General features: G+C 42.1%; 5 protein-coding genes across 5 annotated transcripts; 2 read left to right on the forward strand and 3 right to left on the reverse strand.

Annotated features, from left to right (window-relative positions):
• Positions 1-84: 84 nt before the first annotated feature.
• Positions 85-5,214, reverse strand: LOC108114972 (zinc finger matrin-type protein CG9776). The gene is given in 8 exon segments (XM_017226190.2): positions 85-258; positions 357-2,246; positions 2,249-2,253; positions 2,321-2,469; positions 2,716-3,393; positions 3,462-3,649; positions 4,163-4,330; positions 4,388-5,214. Coding segments are annotated over 8 exon segments (3,783 nt in total). The 5' UTR covers positions 5,082-5,214; the 3' UTR covers positions 85-247.
• Positions 5,215-9,132: 3,918 nt separating this feature from the next.
• LOC108115009 lies at positions 9,133-9,537 on the forward strand. The gene has a single exon (XM_017226251.1). The coding sequence runs from the start codon at positions 9,157-9,159 to the stop codon at positions 9,448-9,450; it is 294 nt and encodes a 97-aa protein (XP_017081740.1). The 5' UTR covers positions 9,133-9,156; the 3' UTR covers positions 9,451-9,537.
• On the reverse strand, positions 9,472-11,699 carry LOC108115007 (S-phase kinase-associated protein 2). Its single transcript, XM_017226249.2, has 5 exons — positions 11,547-11,699; positions 10,499-11,369; positions 10,042-10,441; positions 9,825-9,984; positions 9,472-9,768 (listed from the first exon to the last, which is right to left on the reverse strand). The coding sequence occupies exons 1-5, from the start codon at positions 11,603-11,605 to the stop codon at positions 9,582-9,584; spliced, it is 1,677 nt and encodes a 558-aa protein (XP_017081738.2). The 5' UTR covers positions 11,606-11,699; the 3' UTR covers positions 9,472-9,581.
• A 74-nt stretch (positions 11,700-11,773) lies between these two features.
• LOC108115008 lies at positions 11,774-13,755 on the forward strand. The gene is made up of 3 exons (XM_017226250.1): positions 11,774-11,922; positions 11,996-12,294; positions 12,999-13,755. The coding sequence occupies exons 2-3, from the start codon at positions 12,078-12,080 to the stop codon at positions 13,457-13,459; spliced, it is 678 nt and encodes a 225-aa protein (XP_017081739.1). The 5' UTR covers positions 11,774-11,922; positions 11,996-12,077; the 3' UTR covers positions 13,460-13,755.
• Positions 13,756-18,101: 4,346 nt separating this feature from the next.
• On the reverse strand, positions 18,102-19,652 carry LOC108114937 (transcription factor Sp5). The gene is made up of 2 exons (XM_017226122.1): positions 18,884-19,652; positions 18,102-18,817 (listed from the first exon to the last, which is right to left on the reverse strand). The coding sequence occupies exons 1-2, from the start codon at positions 19,533-19,535 to the stop codon at positions 18,579-18,581; spliced, it is 891 nt and encodes a 296-aa protein (XP_017081611.1). The 5' UTR covers positions 19,536-19,652; the 3' UTR covers positions 18,102-18,578.
• Positions 19,653-19,940: the final 288 nt, after the last annotated feature.

Here is a 19,940-nt window from a genome sequence, read left to right on the forward strand (position 1 = left end):
CCAATGTATTTTTATTTATTTAATGTCTTAAAATGTTAAACAATTTTTACCCAAACCACATTTCTAGGATCCTTCATACATATATTACATAAATATATGGGCATTTATTAAAAATTTCGTGACAATCACTCTTACATCGGTGTCAAACTATATTCTAAAACAGTTTCATTTCTTATTGGCCACTCCGCTCCGTTAACGTAGGCAGCGTCTCCGTTTTCACTTTTCTGCAGCCAAGTCAATTCAATTATTACAACGCATCTATTAGTTATATATATTAAATTAAAAAGATGAAATGTTCGATATTGAAAAAAAAATTTGCATTTAATATTTTTATCAAAAAGATTCATTCTACATACATTGTGCCGCTAAGTCGCTGCTGTCGATTCCTAGCATAGCCAACTCATCGAGCTCCGCTTGACGCCGCAACTTCTCACTGTCTGATGGTGATGCCGGGGGCTGTGGTATGTTCGAAATATCGGTGTTTTTCTTAGTGGTGTTGTTTTTTGCCAAATCGTTTGACACTTGAGCTGCTGGAGGGGAAGTTGGCATTGGGATGTCCTCAGCATCAATCTGTTTTAAGTTTGCTGCAGCTTCAGATTTACCATTCAGAATTTTCAACTCCTCATCCTCCTTGGGTGCTTGAGTAGTTGAATTTGGAACTTCTGACTTGTCAATGGTTACGAGATGAATTCCCTGCTTTGCCAGGTCTTGAAGATTATGCTCACTGAGCACTGCTTCGTCGTCAACGATAGTTATGATAGTCTGAGGTTCACCTTGTTTTTCACTGCTTTGATTGGTTTCTTCAAGTGTCGCTCCCTCGCCGGGAAATATAATGTCAAGTGCCTCAGCAAGGTCTTTGGGCAGGTCTCTGCCCCTTGGTTTTGTAGAAGCTTCTAATGTCTGCGTTGTGAGATCAGAGTCAGCTTCATCAATACCTGGGGGTAGGACTTCCTTTCCAAAACTTTTTTGTTTCTCATTTAGTCCTCTGTCGTCTGCACCATGGGTTTCCCCGTCAGAGCCTTCTCCGGGCGGAGGAGGTGGTGGGCAGCTTGTCATTAAATTGGCGAACTGAACAGGATCTGGCATTAACTCGTCGTAATCCACTACCATACCCGCATCTGGATGAAATGGAGGAGCATTTCCGAAAGCATCTTCCATCATGGCCATTTGAATCTGCGCCGCTGTCGGTGCGGGTTGACGCAAAGCTACAAGTCCCGTTGTTCCACACATCGGCGGAGGTGGTGGAGGTGGTGCATCTAAGCAGCCATTAGTATAAATGGCGGCACAATCGTAATTGGAAGTCGAAACGGGTTGCTTTTTAAATACTGGCATCTTACCGATAAACGGCAGCTTCTTGCCTCCAGGCAGACATTTACTGCTGGGTTTGACCTGCTTTGCTTTGGTCTCCGCATCTTTCTTCTCTCGCTTAGTATCGGTTTGCTTGCGTTCGGGTACTGTTCGGGGGCGGAATTCGGAATGCTTTATCACGGGACGCTCTATCCGATCAGCTGTTCGGCTACGGCTGCGACGGCTTCGACCCTCTCGAGATCGACTTCTTCTGCTGGATTTTAGGGGCGAACGAGAAAAGTGCCGGCCACGGCTACGAGATCGACGCCGTCGACCACGGTCTCTATCCCGGTCACGATCACGCCAATCTCTATCCCGACCACGGCTTATACTACGAGAGTGGCTAACCCGTTTAGAACGGGAACGAGAACGACGGCCCCCCCCTCTCCTTAACTTTTCTTCACCTCCAAATGCTGTATGTGATTCTTTATGGTCCTCCAAATCACGGGGTCCCTTGTTCCTCAACCTGCCTTTAAGATGTTCTAGTAGTTTTTTTTCACTTTCACTTATTACAGGCTGGACAGTATTAAATGGTTTTAACATGACATCGTCCCGTTTCTTTTGGTCCTCCTTTTGTTCTTCTCCACTGGTAGAAGTCCATTTACCCCGGCTTGAAGCCCTTTTATACTTCTTTATGATTGGGGGCGGCGGTGGGGCCGCAGACTGCAAAGGCTTGAAAGATGTTACGGGAGTTTCCTGCTTTCGTATGGTAACACGTATTGATGCTGCATTAATGGACTTATCAGCTTTACCACTTGATGACTCCTCGGCACGGTCTTGCTTTGGTAGATGTGGACCGTCATCTTCCGACGAAGATATTTCTGTGGATGACGACGTGCTGTTCGCGTCGATTGTACTTTGCTTGCTTTTCTTTCCATGCTTTCGCTTTTTTTTTTTCTGTCACCACTGCATATGAGAACGATAACGAATCATATATTTTGTCTTGTATAAATATTTATCTTATATTCCTCACCTTCTTTTTTTGCGTTTTTTTGACGTTTTGTCCTCCTCCTGTTTGGTCTTTTTATTCTTTAAGTCATCGCTCCCTTTCTGTTGTATTATCGCCCGCTCACGGCTTGCTTGCCAATCGATTTCATAGTTAGGATTATCATTTAAAAATATCTACAACAAAATTTCATTTTATAAATAATCTGAAATTCTATTATCAAAGAAGAAAATATATGATATTGAAAAACAATAATGGAAGCCAAATTTTGCATAAGCAAACAATTAAAATTTTTCAAAATAAAAGTCTTACATATTTGCTTATCAACGCTTCGGTTTTCGTGTGGAAATGATTTTTGAACGACCTTTAACTTTATTTTTAAGAGCTGTGAATTTGCTAATCCTCCACATTTTGTCACTCACCTCATATTTGTTAGAGTGTAACCTGGACTTAAGATGAGCGGATGCGCAGTGCAAGTCTCCAATCCAAACACTGCAGAGCTTGCAGAACCAGGCGTTTGCTGGCACCAGGAATTGCATTCCGCGAACAGGGACGCGCTTGGCAGGCGCATTTTCAAATGTTGGAAAAGGGTCGTGTTCAATTCCTATGTGCCATGGAGTTTCTATAGTCTCGCGATTCATATGTTCTTCGGCATGCAAGTGCTTTAAATAGTCTCTCGCGGAATTTGGAAAAACACCACAGCTCTCGCACCAATGCTGTTCAGGATCGAAGAACACAAAATTGTAGTTTTGTGCAGGAGGTGATATTGGCTTCGTTTCATCATGTCGCTGTTTTGACTTCATCGACTTCATTACGCGATGCTTGAGCCGAGTAGTGGGACTACTACCAGCACCTCCCGCATCCTTCTCGATCTCGCCATTGGTTGACGAATCGGAAGAACTGCCCGACGATGAACTCGAATCTGAGCTGTCATCGGAGCTATTGCTGGAGGAGTGGGATCGGCTACCCTGCTGATCAGGATGAGCTTTTCCATGTATCTTCGGATTTCGAGGCTCATCATCAAGTTCTTCATAACCAATTATGCCGTTCAGCATGTCTATAACGTTTTCAATTGTGTCTAGTTTCTTCTTGATTTGCACCTATACAAAAGAAATGTTTATATCAAGGTTAGAATAACCAAATATCGCACTGTGGGGATTTAATTAACCTGCAGACGTTCGTTTTCCTCGATAAAGTTTTTGGTAGTTGGAGAGGGTGGAGCTTCGCCTGCCGCCAAGTCGTCACGCTGGTCCCTAAGAACTTTCATTTCTTTCTGGAGTAGAGTTACCTTCTTGACGTAGTTGGCCCGCTGTTTTTTCAGCTCGTCCTTTTGTTTTTCCGCCTCTTGTGCCACGGCTGCCGTTTGACGGTTATACAGATGAGGATAACAAAGAAGCAACATTAAAAAACATTCTTTTTTGAGGAATTAAATTTAAAATTTCATTTACAAATGCATTCTTAAGAGCATTTCACCGGCTAGATACACACGGTTCGCCGGTTCTGACCGCGTCGTGATTGCTTGTTAAGCCAGTCCTCGTTGTAGATGAAGCGCCAGTTGAGGTGACGACGACGGACGTCTAGGTTGGCGTAAGTCCGTCTTTCGACTACTGCCACACAAGAACGGCAAAACTGCGATTTTTATTTGAAACGGAATGACATTCCGAGAGTCGGGCTTGGCGAGAGTATACGGCTAGATTCTGATAGATCTGATCTTTACCCTATATTTTTGGTAATTTCTGGTTTGCGAGTCTTTAGCGCGCACTTAAGTTACAAGTACAAGTAATCATGACAACAGTAATAAAACATAATGTGAGAGGTTTGCATGTGAATGTTCATAATGACCACATTGTAATTCATTTTCACACTTACCGTCCTGCGGCGGCAAACCTGCGCTATCGTGCGCTGGCCTCTTCTGCTCTTCCCCTGGCTGCTTGTCCGGCGGATCATCGGGGACCTGATGGGCCAGCGTCATGCCGTCCGTAACAGTCGACTGAACTTCGTCCATGGTCTGAGTCATCCATACCTGTTGGCCATATTCTGCAACAAAGATCGGCTTGGTTTGAATTGGTTTAGGGATTTAAAGTTCGTAATTACCATTTACGCCCCAAGTGCCTGTTGGTGGAGGACCATAACCACCACCAAAGGATGTCTGATCAGGTGGAGGTCCTGGCATTCCGTAAGCTGGTCCCTGGGGAGGGAAGGCGTTAGGCGGCATTCCATAACGATGGCCATAAAGATCTGGCGGGGCACCGTACGTAGCATAGATTTGTGGCGCTATGACCGCGTAACCCTGAGCCATTTGCGGTGGCGGTCCCTGCGCCGGGGGAAGAGGCGGCGACGTCGGCTTTTTTTTGGGAGACCAACGACCTCCACGACGGGGTGAGATGGTACGGGACCGAGAACGTCCATAGCGGCGACTTCGGCGAAGAGGAGACCGCCACCGGTCCGGGGAACGGCGGCGTTCTCGGTCAAACCGACGTCGGGGATATCGGCCGTAATCGGGCGAGTCGAAACGACCACGTCGCGGGGGACTCAGCGATCGGGACACGGAACGCCGCCGTCGCATTGTCGAGGGAGAAGCAGCGTTTCGAGAGTCCGAACGCCCACGGGAAGAAGACCGGCGGCCGGAACCTGACTTGCAACGCTTTGCTGATGCACTGGTCCTGGCCTCATTTTTCTCGTTACCGTTTTTCTCATCAACGCCGGGTGGACTTGGGGGCATATCGAGATCCACTGCGTTGTCCAGGTGCCTATCACTCGGTTGCTTTGGAGCAGATTCTTCGTCCATTTGAAATCCGTGAATTGCTTTCACGGCTTCAACGCACGATTTGGCGATAAGTTAAAAAGGTAATAGCACAATAGTTTTCCTCGTAAATTCTAAAATTACGTATAGTGTGGATAGCAAAATATAGCGAAATACCAAGCCGATAACGATAAAAAAAAACCTATCGAGTCTAAAAATAAATACCATTTTTTACTGGTAAATTTTATAGGAATACTTATAAGATACAATTAGTTAAAGAATTTTTTTTAATAAAAATACTAAATCATTTTGACTTATTTATATTTTAACAAAATTTCAAATTGTAATGAGTTCTTAAGAAATTTTATCAGCGATGCCATTTTGAACGGCTTTTAGTTGTTGGTGGTGGCATGCTGGTACATTAATGCAAACCAAATTAAAATCCGAATTGAGCTGTTTTCTTAAGAGCAATACAGCATCAAAAACAGGAGTGTTTAAACAGTTTCTTGACAGTATCAAGATTATCAATATCAATATTACCTCTCATGTCAATATTTTGTTTATGTTTTTGCACTTATTAATAAGGCGCATTCTAAGCTCAACATATTTTTTTCATTTTACATTGTACATAAAGTATTGTTTCCATACATACAGTATGTCAATAAACTGTTGTATAGTTAAACTTCATTTTACTTTGCATGCAAAAATAAATAAATTAATCCAAATTGCAAAATAAAAGAAAAACAAGAAGAAACGTGTGCCGCGACTATTAGATACCCTTTATATTTTATCTAATGTTAATATAATCATTTTGCTAACAGAAATTAACGCAGCGACACCTTTTTGTCATGCATTTTTAATAACTGATGGTGACGCCATTGCCCATGTTAGGCATCTTAATAAATCGCTAAATATTGTTCACATATATCGGTAGATATTGACAAAAAAATGTTATACAATGAAAACGAAAGTAAAATGTTTAATATTGTTTTTTCCGCGGCTTTTGGGCGTTAGATTAGGCGTGGCTTGATGAAAAATATGCTCAATGTACATATGTACATATGCCTAATCCTAACATTCTGGCTATTTTAGGTTCCGAGATTTTACCGTTTTTGGGTCTTTGCATTTTTTGCGCGTTATACTTTATATCACCTATAGTTACCAAGATCTCAGTGTTCCCGCAAAAGCGGAAACGCTTTCGTCTACCTGTTACATACTTTTCAACGAGTACAATATGCCCTTTTACTCTACGAGTAACAAATTAGAAAATCATATTCAAAAGTTAATTTTTAGATTTTTAACTCGATTTTCTTAATCTACTATTTTGGAAAACTGTTTTGGGGAACTTGTTAAAAAAATTTTTCGTTGGCGAACAAACGGACTTAACATAAAAAAGTTGTACCAAAGATACCTGAAATATTGTGTCAAGCTCCTACCCAGAAACCTAAGTAAGAGTTCGGTTCCCTTGTATTGTATTAAAAAGGATCTGGGTGTTTTGTTTTTATACCCGATACTCGATCAGTAAAAATAGCTTGGATTGACTTTGGTAAGACCAAATCTGAGAATGATTTTTGTGAGCATCTCAATGAGGTACCATTATCTGCCCACGCCCACCAACTGCGAAAAACGGTAGCCTGATTTTCTAGGAACACTGTGATATCGGTGACTATAAAGTTGGGACTAGGCACGTAGTTTTTAATGAAGCTAGAAAGTTAGGTTCAGATATACGTATTCTTGAAATGCTACAGCAGCTCTTAGCTCATCGCTAAGATGGTAGTAACTATAAGAGCAAGAATGTTAGGGTTAAGACTATTTTAGAGATTAAAGCGCATCTCAGGGTGATACCATCATCTCAACACGCCTGCTCTTAAGGCCATTAACCGCGAAAAACGGAAGCCGCATTCTTTAAGAACTAATATTGATTGATTGATGTACAGGGTTTCCCACATAGCATTTCGAACTTGAACTTACGATAATTTGACATTGGAAACGGTAAACGTCATCGGGAAAGTGGCAGATATTTAGTATAAAGACTGAAATTTACGAAATGAGTCGCTATTCGCTTGAACAAAGTTGGGAAATATTAAAAACTTATTTTCAAAGTAATGAGTCTCCAACTCAAACTGTGAGAAATTAAGAAATCATTCTTTCTGACGAAGCTCATTTCCTCGTACGTTATTAAGGAGAACCCGATGAATCCATATCCAGTGACTGTTTGGTGCGTACTTTGGTCCGGCGGCATCATTGGCTCATTTTCTTCGAAAATGCAACCGTGCCATGTTGGCTGATTATTTTTTTTGATCAACTTGAAGGGGAAGACTTGGATTTGGATATTTGGTTTCAACACGGACGGCGCTACGTGCCATTCAGCAATCGATCTTTTGCACACAATCTTTGAAAATCGAAAATTCTGCAAAAATGGTGATGTGAATTGGTTGCCAAGAAGCTGCGATCTGTCACTGTTGGACTATTATCTTTGCGGAGCGGTTAAAGACGTTTGTTTGAAGCGGCTGTTGCTGCCATTATGCCAGAAACCATTTAAAATGTACAGAAAAATTGTGTTGATCGTATGGGGTACTGCCAAGTCAGCCTTGGTGGATATTTGAAGGAAATTATTTTTTTTTATAAATATATGTCATGAAATAACATTTCAAATAAATGCTTATTCATTGAAAACTAGCAAGCCGTTCTTTTTATACCCGTTACTCGTAGAGTAAAAGGGTATACTAGATTCGTTGAAAAGTATGTAACAGATAGAAGGCAGCGTTTGCGACCCTATAAAGTATATATATTCTTGATCAGGATCAATAGCGAAGACGATTGAGCCATGGCTCAGGAATTATAATAGATACAAGGTTGAGATTAACCATGGAGATTCTTGAGGTCCCGGGACAGCGCAAGTTTATTACAGCATCTTGCCACGCGCACTCTAACGCCCACAAATCGCAAAAAACCAAAATTCCTGAAATCTCAGGAACTATTGGAGCTAGATAGCTGAAATTCAGAACGTATAATCTTTAGATGCCAGCGCATCTTAAAGTGGTTTTACTATCCGGCCACACCTACCCATACGCCCACAAGGCTTAAAGAAAAGCTGATATCTCGGAAACTATAATTGTTAGAAAGTTCGGATTAAGCATGTAAGTTTTTATGATGCTCCGATCAAGCCACGCCCACAAACACCGAAAAACCAAAAATGCAAAATTCTCAAAAACTATACATACTATACTATATATACTATACTATACATAATTTTGCTTAGGAACACGTATTAAAGATATGCCTCTGCAACTTGCCACGAAGTTGCAGCCACGCCCACCAACCGCGGCTAACTGTGACGTCTATAATATTATTATGAATGCCTTCGTTTGACCTTGTATAACTTATTTCTGTTAATATCTATCGATTTACCAAAGATTTTCTAAATCGGAACATTAGATCGCTATTTATGAAGAAATTAAGGTTATAAGGCCTCACATGGACAGTGACGTCACTATTAGCATACTCAACAAACTTCCTCTGACAATAGGTGGCGCCTTGTGAATTTGCACTAGCAAAATAATATTTTAACATTTTGTAAAACAGTAACGGGTATCTTATAGTCGCGGCACTCGACTATAGCGTTTCCTCATTTTTTTATGTCATTTTCTAATACATTTTTCGTGAGACAACCTTTAGCTTCCAATAATGCTACCACATCGTATTTTTAAACATCTGGTCACGCCTACTCTAACGCCCACAAAAGGCAGAAAACTGCGTCGTCCATTATATTAACATTTCACAAGAAAGGTTTGAGTAAAACTTTTAAGTAAATGGTCAACGTTTTCGCAAATTTATTTCTGTTCCATATTTATAAACCTATTTCGAAAGTTTAGTATTGTAACACAGACATTAATATTTTAAATTGAAAACTTTATCACTTCCTAACACCATTTTAGTTTTCGTTTAAGCAGGTTACAGTGAAGAGCAAGTACTGCTATCTATACACTATCAAGAGTTTACTTTGATGCAAATTTTTAAAAGCATTTTCTGGTAGTAGCTACACTTATGGCATACTACCGACAAAATGTTCCTATAAAAGGCTTTGAATGCTGACAGTTGGTCATCAGTTTATGGTAAGATGAAACTTCTGCTCGCCCTTAGCGTCCTCCTTATTATTTCGTTTGGTCTTGTCAATGCCTATAATGGTGATGGACAACCAGGCTGCAAGACCCAAGATGAGTTAGACATAGCAGTTTTCCGGAACAATTGGGATTCTACATCGTACTGGAAGTGTGAAACTCTTAACAAACCAGCTATTGAAATAAAGTGCCCCGACGAGATGGGATTCATGGATAGTCTTAAAAACTGTGTTAGCTGGGATGAATGGGAGTGGGAGAAACCTGTGGCCCCTATCAGCGAAGCGGATCAATGACCAAACGTATAAAGCAAGATATTTATAACAGCAGAATATGATTATTTATGTTGTTGAATTAAGAATAAAAAATTTCGTTGGAAGTGATATAAGTAGCAAAAAGATGGTACTGAAAGGTATAGAATTAGGATCTAATCACGCGTGCGAAGGCCCCAAACAGAGGTGCGTCGAGTGCCTACAGTTGGTCGAGAAACTGAACTGTGTATGAACTTGTTTATTCCCATTTTAGGCATTTGCTTTTCAAGGACTTCCATTGCAGCGTCTGAAAGCATGCCAAATATGTCCAAGTATGTCAGACAAGGCATACCCTTGAGCTCACTGCAAATAAAAAGTCCGGGTAGAAATAGCTAAGACGTAAATCAAAAATAACTTACATAAATCTGGTAGCAGGAATAAGATAACAACGTGAAACGGACAAATATTCCAGCATCTTGAACTTCATAATTGTACTTATAGCTGCAGGGGTTAGGCTATTGCAATCTGATAGATCAAGCTCCAAAAGCTGTGGGCACCGTTTTTGCAGCGAATCAACATCTAATGAAAATATATGTGTTAAGTGAGTTTCGAGTTAACTGATGGGTGACTACTTACGAGAGTCAAATAAAACGCGTCGACAGCCAGCGATATTTAGCCGGATAACATTAGGGGAGATATGAGTAACCAACTCCGTGACGGCATCTGTACTAAGGTCAGTCCACGATATGTTTAAGCTTATCAGATGAGTAAGAGACTCCATCATTAGTCGCACACTGTCAGCTGTAAGGCCACTAGCCATGGTCAGATTGACTGCTTCCAAGCCTTTATTTCTGGCGATCTCAGTACAGATGCTATCATCGAGCTCAGTATTCTCTAGGCTTATTTTTTTTAGATGTTGGCAATGTGATAAAAGAGTCTGCAGGGAGTTTCGGCTGATTGAGGCCATGCTCAGGTCAAGATATTGTATTCGAGCCGTATAGCCTGTCGATGATGATGCGAATGCTGGCTCCTGGATCTGCTTAACAGAAAATTGTGAAATCACTTTCCCCATTCTGTTAGAAATGATACTTACGCTTGCCTGGGCTAGACGTATTACCAGAACACCACGCCGTACAATGTGCTCGAGAGCGCCTGGCAGAATGTTTCGCAGGCCAAGATCAAGTCTTGTCCACAATGTCTCATCGCGTGAACATCGGTTAAAGCGCCGACAAACAGTTGTCATGCGCAGTAGCGTCTTTTTCGGAAGCCATTTGAAAATATCCAACAGTATTTCGTCTGAAAGTCTGTCGAAGTAGTTTATTCCGCTATTGATATGTGCACTCATGGTCGGAGTCCGATAAATAAAGAAGCTGTTCGTTGGCACCGGACGGGGTGAGTTAAGTTCTGTTAAGGGCTTCTTTGTCTGACGAACTTGGGCAAGTCTGCTGGTTGAGGGCTGAAAGGTAAGTGGGGCCGCAACATCACACTGGTTGTTGCAGGTGACAGAAGCCAGTGGGTTTCGCAAGCGTTTAGTAGGCGTGTTTGAGTTGCTACCGTCTTCAGATCCCAGTGCTGAGCGCTTGACCTGCGTCTCCATTTTCTCGCATTGGCGGGTAAAAGCTGTTGCATTCACGACAGAAGAGCTATGCTGAGTGGTATCAACCTTGGCGCCAAAACTTAGTCGCTCCGAATTCTGAAGCTGGTGCGCTATGCGCGCTGCACTGGAATACGGTGTCGTTTCATTAGAGTTGTCGTCGCTGGTGGCACTTGCACTAACCGCCAAAGCAATGGCTGACAGTGCTGAGGAGCTGCTCTCTTCAGAGTCTAACATCCCAATGCCCATCTCCTCCAGGGCCTCGAAAGTAAGAATTGATGGCGAGGAAGGGTGCTCGTACTGCGACGACTTTGTAGCGGAAACTAAAGCTCCCACAACCGATGTGGGATACTTACTGGAAGATCGTTTTCTGCAATATTTGAGAATTAATTAAAACTGCAAAACTCGATAGTGCTTCATCAGCACTAGGACTGGGGTCAAGAACCCATAAATTTTATAAGTTACTTTTATGACCCCGTTTGTCCAACTTGTGACGTCACGTCAGTTTGTTAGTCAGTTGATTGGACACTAGCGAGAAAACACATACCTGGTAACAGGGCACAGATTTTCCATATTCTCAAAGCCTCTGTGCTTGCGTCCGCTCATATTTACCGAAAATACAGAATGATTTTTTCAGTAAAGACAAAAACTTCGCGCTATTTTTGCGGTGTCCCGGGTTGTCACCGTATCTATTTTTTACATTAAAATTATATCGATATCGAAATACGTAAAAATTTCCATGGTTGCCAGACCAATGCACTAATTGGTGCTACCGTATTCAGTAGGGTGAAAAATCTGTCCATGTTTCTTGACCCAAGAAAAATAACAAAGACAAAACCGTTTATTAAATTGTATAATAATAAATTGTTCGCAAAACAAAGACCCTAGTTGTGATTGATTCCGTCAATTAAAACCCGACAAAGGTAAGTATCGTACTATATATGGCTACTGGTCACTGAGCTACTACGCGTAGTGATCCGACTTTCTTTGTTGCAGCTGGAGTCTGCCTTACAGATTTCTAAATGGTGAAACTAGCCGTACCTGCCCCTCTCACCGGTTTCTCACGAGCACTATCAAGATGAGCATGCGCACACGTGCGTTGGTCTTTTCCACCTTTTTTGGCAGCTGCCTGGCCATTGGCCTTCTGTTAGTCAGCATAACCAGTAACCATTGGGTCCGGGCGAGTCCACGCCGCCATTCTTCAATGGAGGCCAAAGGAGAGGTCAACTTCGGACTCTTCTACGGCAGCCAGCACCTGAACCCTGGATTTGGCGTACGCACTTATCCGGTTGATGGTAAGATTGACCCAACTAGAGAAAAATCAAATAGATGTGGGGATGATGACCAGTTTTTAAGAATAAGCAAAACGGCTTTGTATAGCTTTGTAAATAATTGTTTGAAGGAAACTGCTGAAAAGACATCAGCAGTATATTAACAAGGATCAATATCCGAGTCGATGTAGCTATGTTCGACTGCCCGTATAAACGCTGAAATCTCAGAAACTATAATAGATACAAAGTTGGGATTAGCCATGCAAATTCATGAGATGCAGGGTAAGTTTATTTGAGCGTCCTGCTAAGCCTACTAAAAATCTCGGAGATTTCAGGATTTAAATGAGCTAGGAAGTTTGGATTAATCATGCATATACTCGTACATATACTCTTGAGATGCCAGAACATTTTAATGTTCTGTTGTAGGTTTTTGTAGGAACGCTGGAATCTCGGTAACTATGTTTAAGTGATAGAAAATTCTGAACACGCATGCAATGATCTCATATGACCGCCCACAAAATACGGAAAACTATAAACTTAAATTTGTATGAGAGGTGAATATATGAGGTAGTTGCCTGATACTTGGAGTTTTGAAAATTATTAATTGATGTCCATTGATAGAAAACAACTTGCTCTTAAATTTGAAGCAAAAGGGAAGGTCTTCACTTTAAGAAATTACATATAAAGTTAAAAAAAATATATTTTTTCATATGAAAATTTTATTTCAGTTTACACATTTGTCCGCACAGAGAACGACAAAACCAGCTTGTGGCTTTGGATGCTCACTACATTAGGCACCGGCTTGGGCCTCTTGGCATCCGCAGTTGCAGCCATTGCCGCAGTCCTTAAGTCAGCCTCTGCAGCCAAGAGGGGCGGGACAATGGTGTTGCTGATGGCCGCTAATATATCTGCAGCGGGGGCTCAGGTCGTTGCATTTGTCGCCTGGCTGGTGCAGTTCTGGAAGTATTTCACCCTCAATATACTTTTGACCGAGCACCAACAACAGCACTGGTACAGCACAGGACTAGCTTACCTTGGCTACAGCTTTTATCTGGTCGTGATTTCCACTGTCGTGGTGTTGATAAACATCGCTGTTCTACTGTACGCCGAGCGCCGAGACGCCCGCGACTGCAAACGCATGGAGCCACCAAGTGATGACAAAAACAAGGCCGCCACAATGCTGTACTAAGGAAGAGGAAACCAATAACAAAATTAACCTCATTTAATCTGCTCGGAAGCGGCCGAGCAGGGATACCAAGAAATCTCAGTGGCCCACATGTGTGTGCCTTACTTATGAATGCCGTTGCCTTTTCTTATGTACTAAATTAATGGGTACCTTCCACCACCTAAGAAATAACTCAGCAAACTGCCTGTACTCGTATTACCTTTATTCCTCCATAGCATGCATTTACTGCTACCGGCATCCAAGTATTTTTATGTGCATATTTACAAATATAAAAACAGTCATTGTTAAAAGAAACAAAACACAAAAGCATTGTTTACTAATTGATATATCAGATCAGGGTCACTTCCTAGGTAAATTCGAAATTTTTAGGAGCACACGCTACGCATTCGCTTGGTAAGATCCAAGCTAGAAGAACCAGTCAATGTGTCAATGCCTTGATGAATTGCCCTAGCACACCTTTTCTATACTTTTTCTTATATGTCATAACATTTCTAGCTTTACAGCTAAATAACGTCTATAGGAGCGGAAGCAGCATGGACCACACGGCGATCGCAAAATCTAAGTGTCATTGCATTCAATTTTGCAAAGAAATCCATTACCTATTTCCTGTTTTCTTGGACTTTGGACGATTTGTGTGGCTAGGTCTTAGAGGCACTTCCTACTGAGTAACAAGACCCACAGAGAACTACAAATATTGGGTGTCGATAATGTGTGCAGATAGAGTCAATTATGCCATCATTAGATTTGATTAGATTTCAGGACTCATGGCGATGGGAAAAATCCTCTGCACTTCCGGCACCACCTACTGTTTGCGTTGTGGGCTCAATACCCTGCTGCGCGTCTTTCGAGTGTTGTCTTGGTTGGTTTCTGGTTTGATTTAATTGACATTGCGCATTGATGGACTGGGTGAGTTTTTTGATAGTCAAGCGATAGTCAGAAGGAGCCTAGAGAATGTAAGTATCGGTAAAACTTTCAATGCATATTCATATTTGTGGTCTGCGGCTTATCTCGACAAACAGCTTAAGACCATGTGTGGGGATTTTGCCAAGGCAAGAAACGTTTCCTTTGAGGCGTTAGGATTAGAAAACAAATTGCGTATATAACACGGGAAGGCGATATCATATAGTTTTGAGCTCAGGCAAGATTACGGACTGGTGCTATCGACTTATTAAGGGTGTTTATGCAGATAAACGCATCGTTTAGCGAGTGTCGGGACATACCCACTTTTTGCCAAGGATCTAGGAATAGACTTCTGTAAAATACGATTGCAAATAGCAATGGACAAAGTAAGAGCGTCGATAATGAAAACTACTTACAGTTTCGTGATGCCCTAAGTTTTGTAATTAAAAGCAGAAACTAACTAAAAAATATAACTTTGATCACCACCCACGTTGAGGTTGAGGCCGAGCTTCTACTCGGAACTAAGGAATATTACTCTAATTCAGGCCGCTTGTTAGATTTTTTTAGAGCAAGTCCGTCCTGTCATGTCTCCTCTATTCATCGAGAAAGCCTATTCAGAACCGCAAAACAAACAGGACAAAAGATAACCAACGACTGGGCCAGACGAACTGTCTCCTATTCTTGCGAGATTGTTGCTCCTTAGGTCAATAAATTTCCCAATTAAATGGATCCTCCGACACTTGGTACAGAAGTCTTCTACCCCTGCCATCCACCGGGTGGCCCTTGTCTCACTTTCTGTCATTCATCCCTATCCGTGTTGATAAGGGATGAGGGTTGCTAAGCAAGGGGATGATGCGGTCATCATCGCACCGGCTAAGAACTGGCGCTGTGAAAGGTAGCTTGATCCATTGGGCTACGACTCCATTTTTTATTCCTGTACAATCTTTGCTCCTTTCGGTTATTGGGTTTTCGCTCTGCTCCTGACTCAATTGCTCCGGGTTCGGCTATTGTAGTATTGCGAACTTATGACCCGTATATTTCTCTATTAGTGCACAAAAGACATTTCAATTTCTTAGTCTGGGCGCTGTGGGTGGGCAGGAGAGGAAGAAATGGTGCTACAAAAGTGGTACTGGTAGTCCAGGCCATTAACTCGTTGCGAACTTTCTCTGGACCACCTAACGAATCTTGTTTGGCATTTTTGTGGTCATGACATGGCAATGTCTAACACACCAATTGTTCCAGGATGTCAAAAGGTTATTGTTAGCCAAACTTCTTTTTTTTTGTAAGAAAATAGCAATTTTAATTTTTAGTTATTTTAAATTATTGTTTCTGGAACCTTATCGAAACTTTTTTGAGCTTAGTTCTGGTGAAAACTATTAGGAATTATTATTGAAACTAACATTTCTATCTAGCTTGTTATAAAACGAAAGACGAAATATTTATGTATGTTATGCCTGTTACTCTTAGAGTATATATGAAAAAGATGTGATATGTAGAAGCAAGCTTTTCCGACCCTATTAGAATATACAATTTTGATCGAGATCAATAATCGAATCGATTTAGCTGTGCCCGTCTGTCTGCATAAAGACTAAGATTTCAGCACTTATGTAAAATGCATAGCCATAGCTGCTCTGTCATAGAACCACGCCTACTCTGCCTCGCACCAATCGCGAAAAACGGCGGTCTCTATTGCAGCTGAGAACTCGGGAAGTGAATAGTGTCTTATATGTTGTTTCACTATGTGCCCCAGCTACTAAACGCCATAATCACGGCAAAACTAAAAGCGCTAAAATCAGGGGAAGTATGAGAGGATACAATCCCACAAATACGATCCGTCTGCTATAGGTGGTTTTATCATCCGGCTACGTCCTCAAACTGCGGAAAAAGTTGCGTGCAGACCTGCAACATTTATTATTTAGCTTGACATATTACAATTGGTTTTCTATACCTATCGTATACGAACTATTTATACCCGTTACTCGTAGAGTAAAAGGGTATACTAGATTCGTTGAAAAGTATGTAACAGATAGAAGGAAGCTTTTGGGACCCTATAAAGTATATATATTCTTGATCAGGATCAATAGCGAAGTCGATTGAGCCATGTCCGTCTGTCCGTCCGTCCGTCCGTCCGTCCGTCCGTCCGTCCGTCCGTTCGTCCGTCCGTATGAACGCTGAGATCTCAGGAACTATAGCAGATACAAAGTTGAGATTAAGCATGAAGATTCTTGAGGTCCCGGGACAGCGCAAGTTTATTACAGCATCCTGCCACGCCCACTCTAACGCCCACAAATCGCCAAAAACTAAAATTGCTGAAATCTCAGGAACTATTGCAGTTAGAAAGTTGAAATTCAAAAAGTATAATCTTTAAATGGCAGCGCATCTTATAGTGGTACTACTATCCGGCCACGCCCACCCATACGCCCACAAGGCTCAAAAGACGGTTTTCGGATTTTCTAGAAAAGCTGATATCTCGGTAACTATAAGAGATAGAAAGTTCGGATTAAGCATGTAGGTTTCTATTATGCTCCCAATGCGAATTGTTTCCCACTCTAACGCCCACAAAACCCGAAAAACCAAAAATGCAAAAAACTCGAAAACTTTAAAAGCTACACAATTTTGCTTAGGAACACGTATTTAGGAGATGCCTCTGCAACTTGCCACGAAGTTGCATCCGGCCACGCCCACTCTAACGCCCACAAACCGCGGAAAACTGTGGAGTCTATAATATTATTATGAATGCCTTCGTTTGACCTTGTGTAACTTATTTCTGTTAATATCTATATAACAATTATAGAAATGAGTATTTAAAGTTGTTGATGTCAGCAGATCTTGATACTCGAAATAAAGAGCCCTTTGCCGAGATCAAATAAAAGTTTTTAGGTTTTAATGGAAGGGATACGTTACAGACATAGATCATTGTGTCACAAATGTGATGCGGTCGACGACGCAATGTCTGGTGTATAGTAAAAATATTCTCAGCCCTAAAGGAACAACGAGCAGGTAAGAAACAGATAATGTAAGATCTGCACGCCTCTATCAATCGAACCAAATAGGGTACCGGCCAGTTGCCCACCTTCTCCATACATTGCATCTATTGTCCGCTCGTACAAGACGATGACTTCTTCGCCTAACGAATTCTAAAAATACCCATAGGTAATTTTTTGAATGTCGACTTTGTGTTTCGGTCACTTTACTCAGGTGGACCACTCTATTGTCCTTCAGAGTGACGCAAGTTGTCAGGTGACTAATGCCGAGTCGACATGGTCGTGCGATCTGTGCAGAAGGGGACTGTGGGAAATATAGCCAATCAAGAAAAATGCACTATGTTTTTATACACAGTTAGAAGGAAAACTCTGCCTATTGACGTTTTCTCCTGCCTAAATTGTTTTTGTATTTTATGTACATATGCCCATTTATGAATAGAAGTTGGATGGATTCGGTCCAAGTGACTTGTACATTTTAAGCCTTTGATGGTAGCGGTAATTTTCCAATTTTCCTTTTGATATTGTCAGCGTGACGAGCGATTTGCCAAATTATGCGGTCAGTAGAAAGTAGCACTGCCACATATGTAGCCAGAATGGTCTCTAATCATTTGGTCCTTAATAATGCAACTAATGCATTAACTGGGTTGTAGAATTGCAAAGGGATGACCCCTCTTAGATATAATTTACATTCATAGTTTTTAAGTGACAACAAGATTTAATATTTTTAGTTTTTGTATTTTCTGGTGTATACATAATTCATACAAGTCAACTTTCAATATTTAACTTGGATTCTCTAGTCAATAGTAATAAATTGTATATATTTAATAAACACGTTCAGCTTATAAAACTGTTAAAATATCAGTTTAATTTTAGTATAGATAGTGTGCACGCGAACATACAAATCGGGTATCTCTTAAATATCTTAATCGCTTAGCATATTATGAAGGATCACTTAAGGAGGTATTTACACATGTTGGTGATTTCTGTGACGTATCTTGAAGTGTAAGTATGCGCTAATAAATAAATATCTCAATATTTGCATATATCGTCGGAGGTCTCAAAGGCAGTAAGCTTTAAATGAGTTCGCTTAGTGCGCCTTTTTCGCCAGGTACGGCTGAGGTAGTTCTGTCCAAGATAGGCCGGCATTAATTTCGTTGGTTTCGTATATGCTTGTTTAAAGCGTGCAAGCGCTTCATAGATCGAATGAGTGGCGAGGAGGCTAGGAATTCGGGAAACTTTTAATAACCATACAAGTAAGGATACATGGGCACAAAAATGGCAGGGCCAAATTGACGCTCTTGCGGCATGTGCGTCTTCATGTGCTTCTTTAGGTGATCCCGGCGCCCGAACTTTTTCCCGCAGGCATTACACGGATACGGTCGCAGTCCAGTATGAATACGCTTGTGGCGCGTTAACTCCTCGTTGCGCGTGAATGTCTTGCCGCAGGTATCGACGTCGCACTTGAAGGGGCGTTCGCCTGGAAAGAAATAATGGCGAATTGTGAGTTTAGCTGTCATTGAAGGAACCCATATGATCGACTTACCGGTGTGAATGCGGATATGGCCTTTTAACTGGCCGTTATTGGAGAAGGCTACGTCACAGTGTGGGCATTTGAACTTCTTTGGGCGTTGCTTGCGGGCGTTCAGCGTCTTCAGTTGTGCGTCCTCCGCTATTACGCGGGCATACTCCTGCTCCATCAAGCCAAACGTAAAGGAATCCATGCCGAAGCCGGTGACAGCAGTGGGAGTGGTGGCAGCGGACGCAGCTACTGCAGCGGCGGCGTAGTACAGATCGCTTGGGGCCGGCAGGAACGGAGTATGCTGCTGCGGTGGAGGCAAGGATACGGAGCTGACTGTGGGTGCTTCCGAAGCCGAAGGGTGGGGGCTTGGGAAGACGGGGTGGGGAGTGATATCCAACAGTGGGGTGGAGGTCCGAGTGTAGCTGCTGTGATTTATTGCGTCCTCATAGCAGGATTTGCTGCTGTTGCTCGACGAGGAGGACGATGAGGACGCGGATGAAAAGTCCCTGTCGCAGTCCCGACCAAAGCTGTTACTTGGCAGCTCCGTTTTGACGGTGATGGTCTCTGGCTCCTGCTTTACCGACCGGGGAGCTAAGGACGCTACCTGACGTTGCGTATCCCAGGGACGAAACAGGCGCGAGTATGTTTGTGGTGGGTGGAGGTTAATAGTCGACATTTTCTATCTTCCTTGTTTCTTTAAAAGGACTAAAGTCTTGTTCGCGACAATGATTGGAACACTTGTGATTTGGAATGGGCTTGTAACTTGACTGGCGACTGCTATGTGTGCGCTGCGTGCGAAATCTCAAATCGAACTGAGCTCTTCTACCCCGTCGACTCTTAATTTAAGCTGAGGACTCTTCTTACCTTCGCTACCTACACATACGCACCCGCTCGTCCTGCGCTCACACGCACAAGTACACTGAGGGTCGCTTCATTCATCGATTTGTTGTTTGTCTGAATATGTGCGAGCGAGAGGGATGTTCTAGGGTGGGTTTTGGTTTTGGAATCAGTTTCGTTTCGTCAGCGCAACAATGGCGGCCCACTCACGCACACACTCGCAGCAGAAGTACATAAGAGTCCG

The sequence above is a fragment of the Drosophila eugracilis genome, unplaced genomic scaffold (assembly GCF_018153835.1).
Source record: "Drosophila eugracilis isolate 14026-0451.02 unplaced genomic scaffold, ASM1815383v1 contig_1897, whole genome shotgun sequence".
Lineage (NCBI taxonomy): Eukaryota > Metazoa > Arthropoda > Insecta > Diptera > Drosophilidae > Drosophila > Drosophila eugracilis.

Bases quoted from the DNA above. Each gene is read 5' to 3' on its own strand.
- LOC108115009 (XM_017226251.1), top strand. From the start codon at position 9,157: ATGAAACTTCTGCTCGCCCTTAGCGTCCTCCTTATTATTTCGTTTGGT.
- LOC108115007 (XM_017226249.2), bottom strand. From the start codon at position 11,605: ATGAGCGGACGCAAGCACAGAGGCTTTGAGAATATGGAAAATCTGTGC. The intron at 9,985-10,041 runs GTAAGTAGTCAC...TATTTTCATTAG, and splicing joins ACGCGTTTTATTTGACTCTC to ATGTTGATTCGCTGCAAAAA. The intron at 9,769-9,824 runs GTAAGTTATTTT...TTTTATTTGCAG, and splicing joins ATTCCTGCTACCAGATTTAT to TGAGCTCAAGGGTATGCCTT.
- LOC108115008 (XM_017226250.1), top strand. From the start codon at position 12,078: ATGAGCATGCGCACACGTGCGTTGGTCTTTTCCACCTTTTTTGGCAGC. The intron at 12,295-12,998 runs GTAAGATTGACC...ATTTTATTTCAG, and splicing joins ACGCACTTATCCGGTTGATG to TTTACACATTTGTCCGCACA.
- LOC108114937 (XM_017226122.1), bottom strand. From the start codon at position 19,535: ATGTCGACTATTAACCTCCACCCACCACAAACATACTCGCGCCTGTTT. The intron at 18,818-18,883 runs GTAAGTCGATCA...ATTTCTTTCCAG, and splicing joins CCATATCCGCATTCACACCG to GCGAACGCCCCTTCAAGTGC.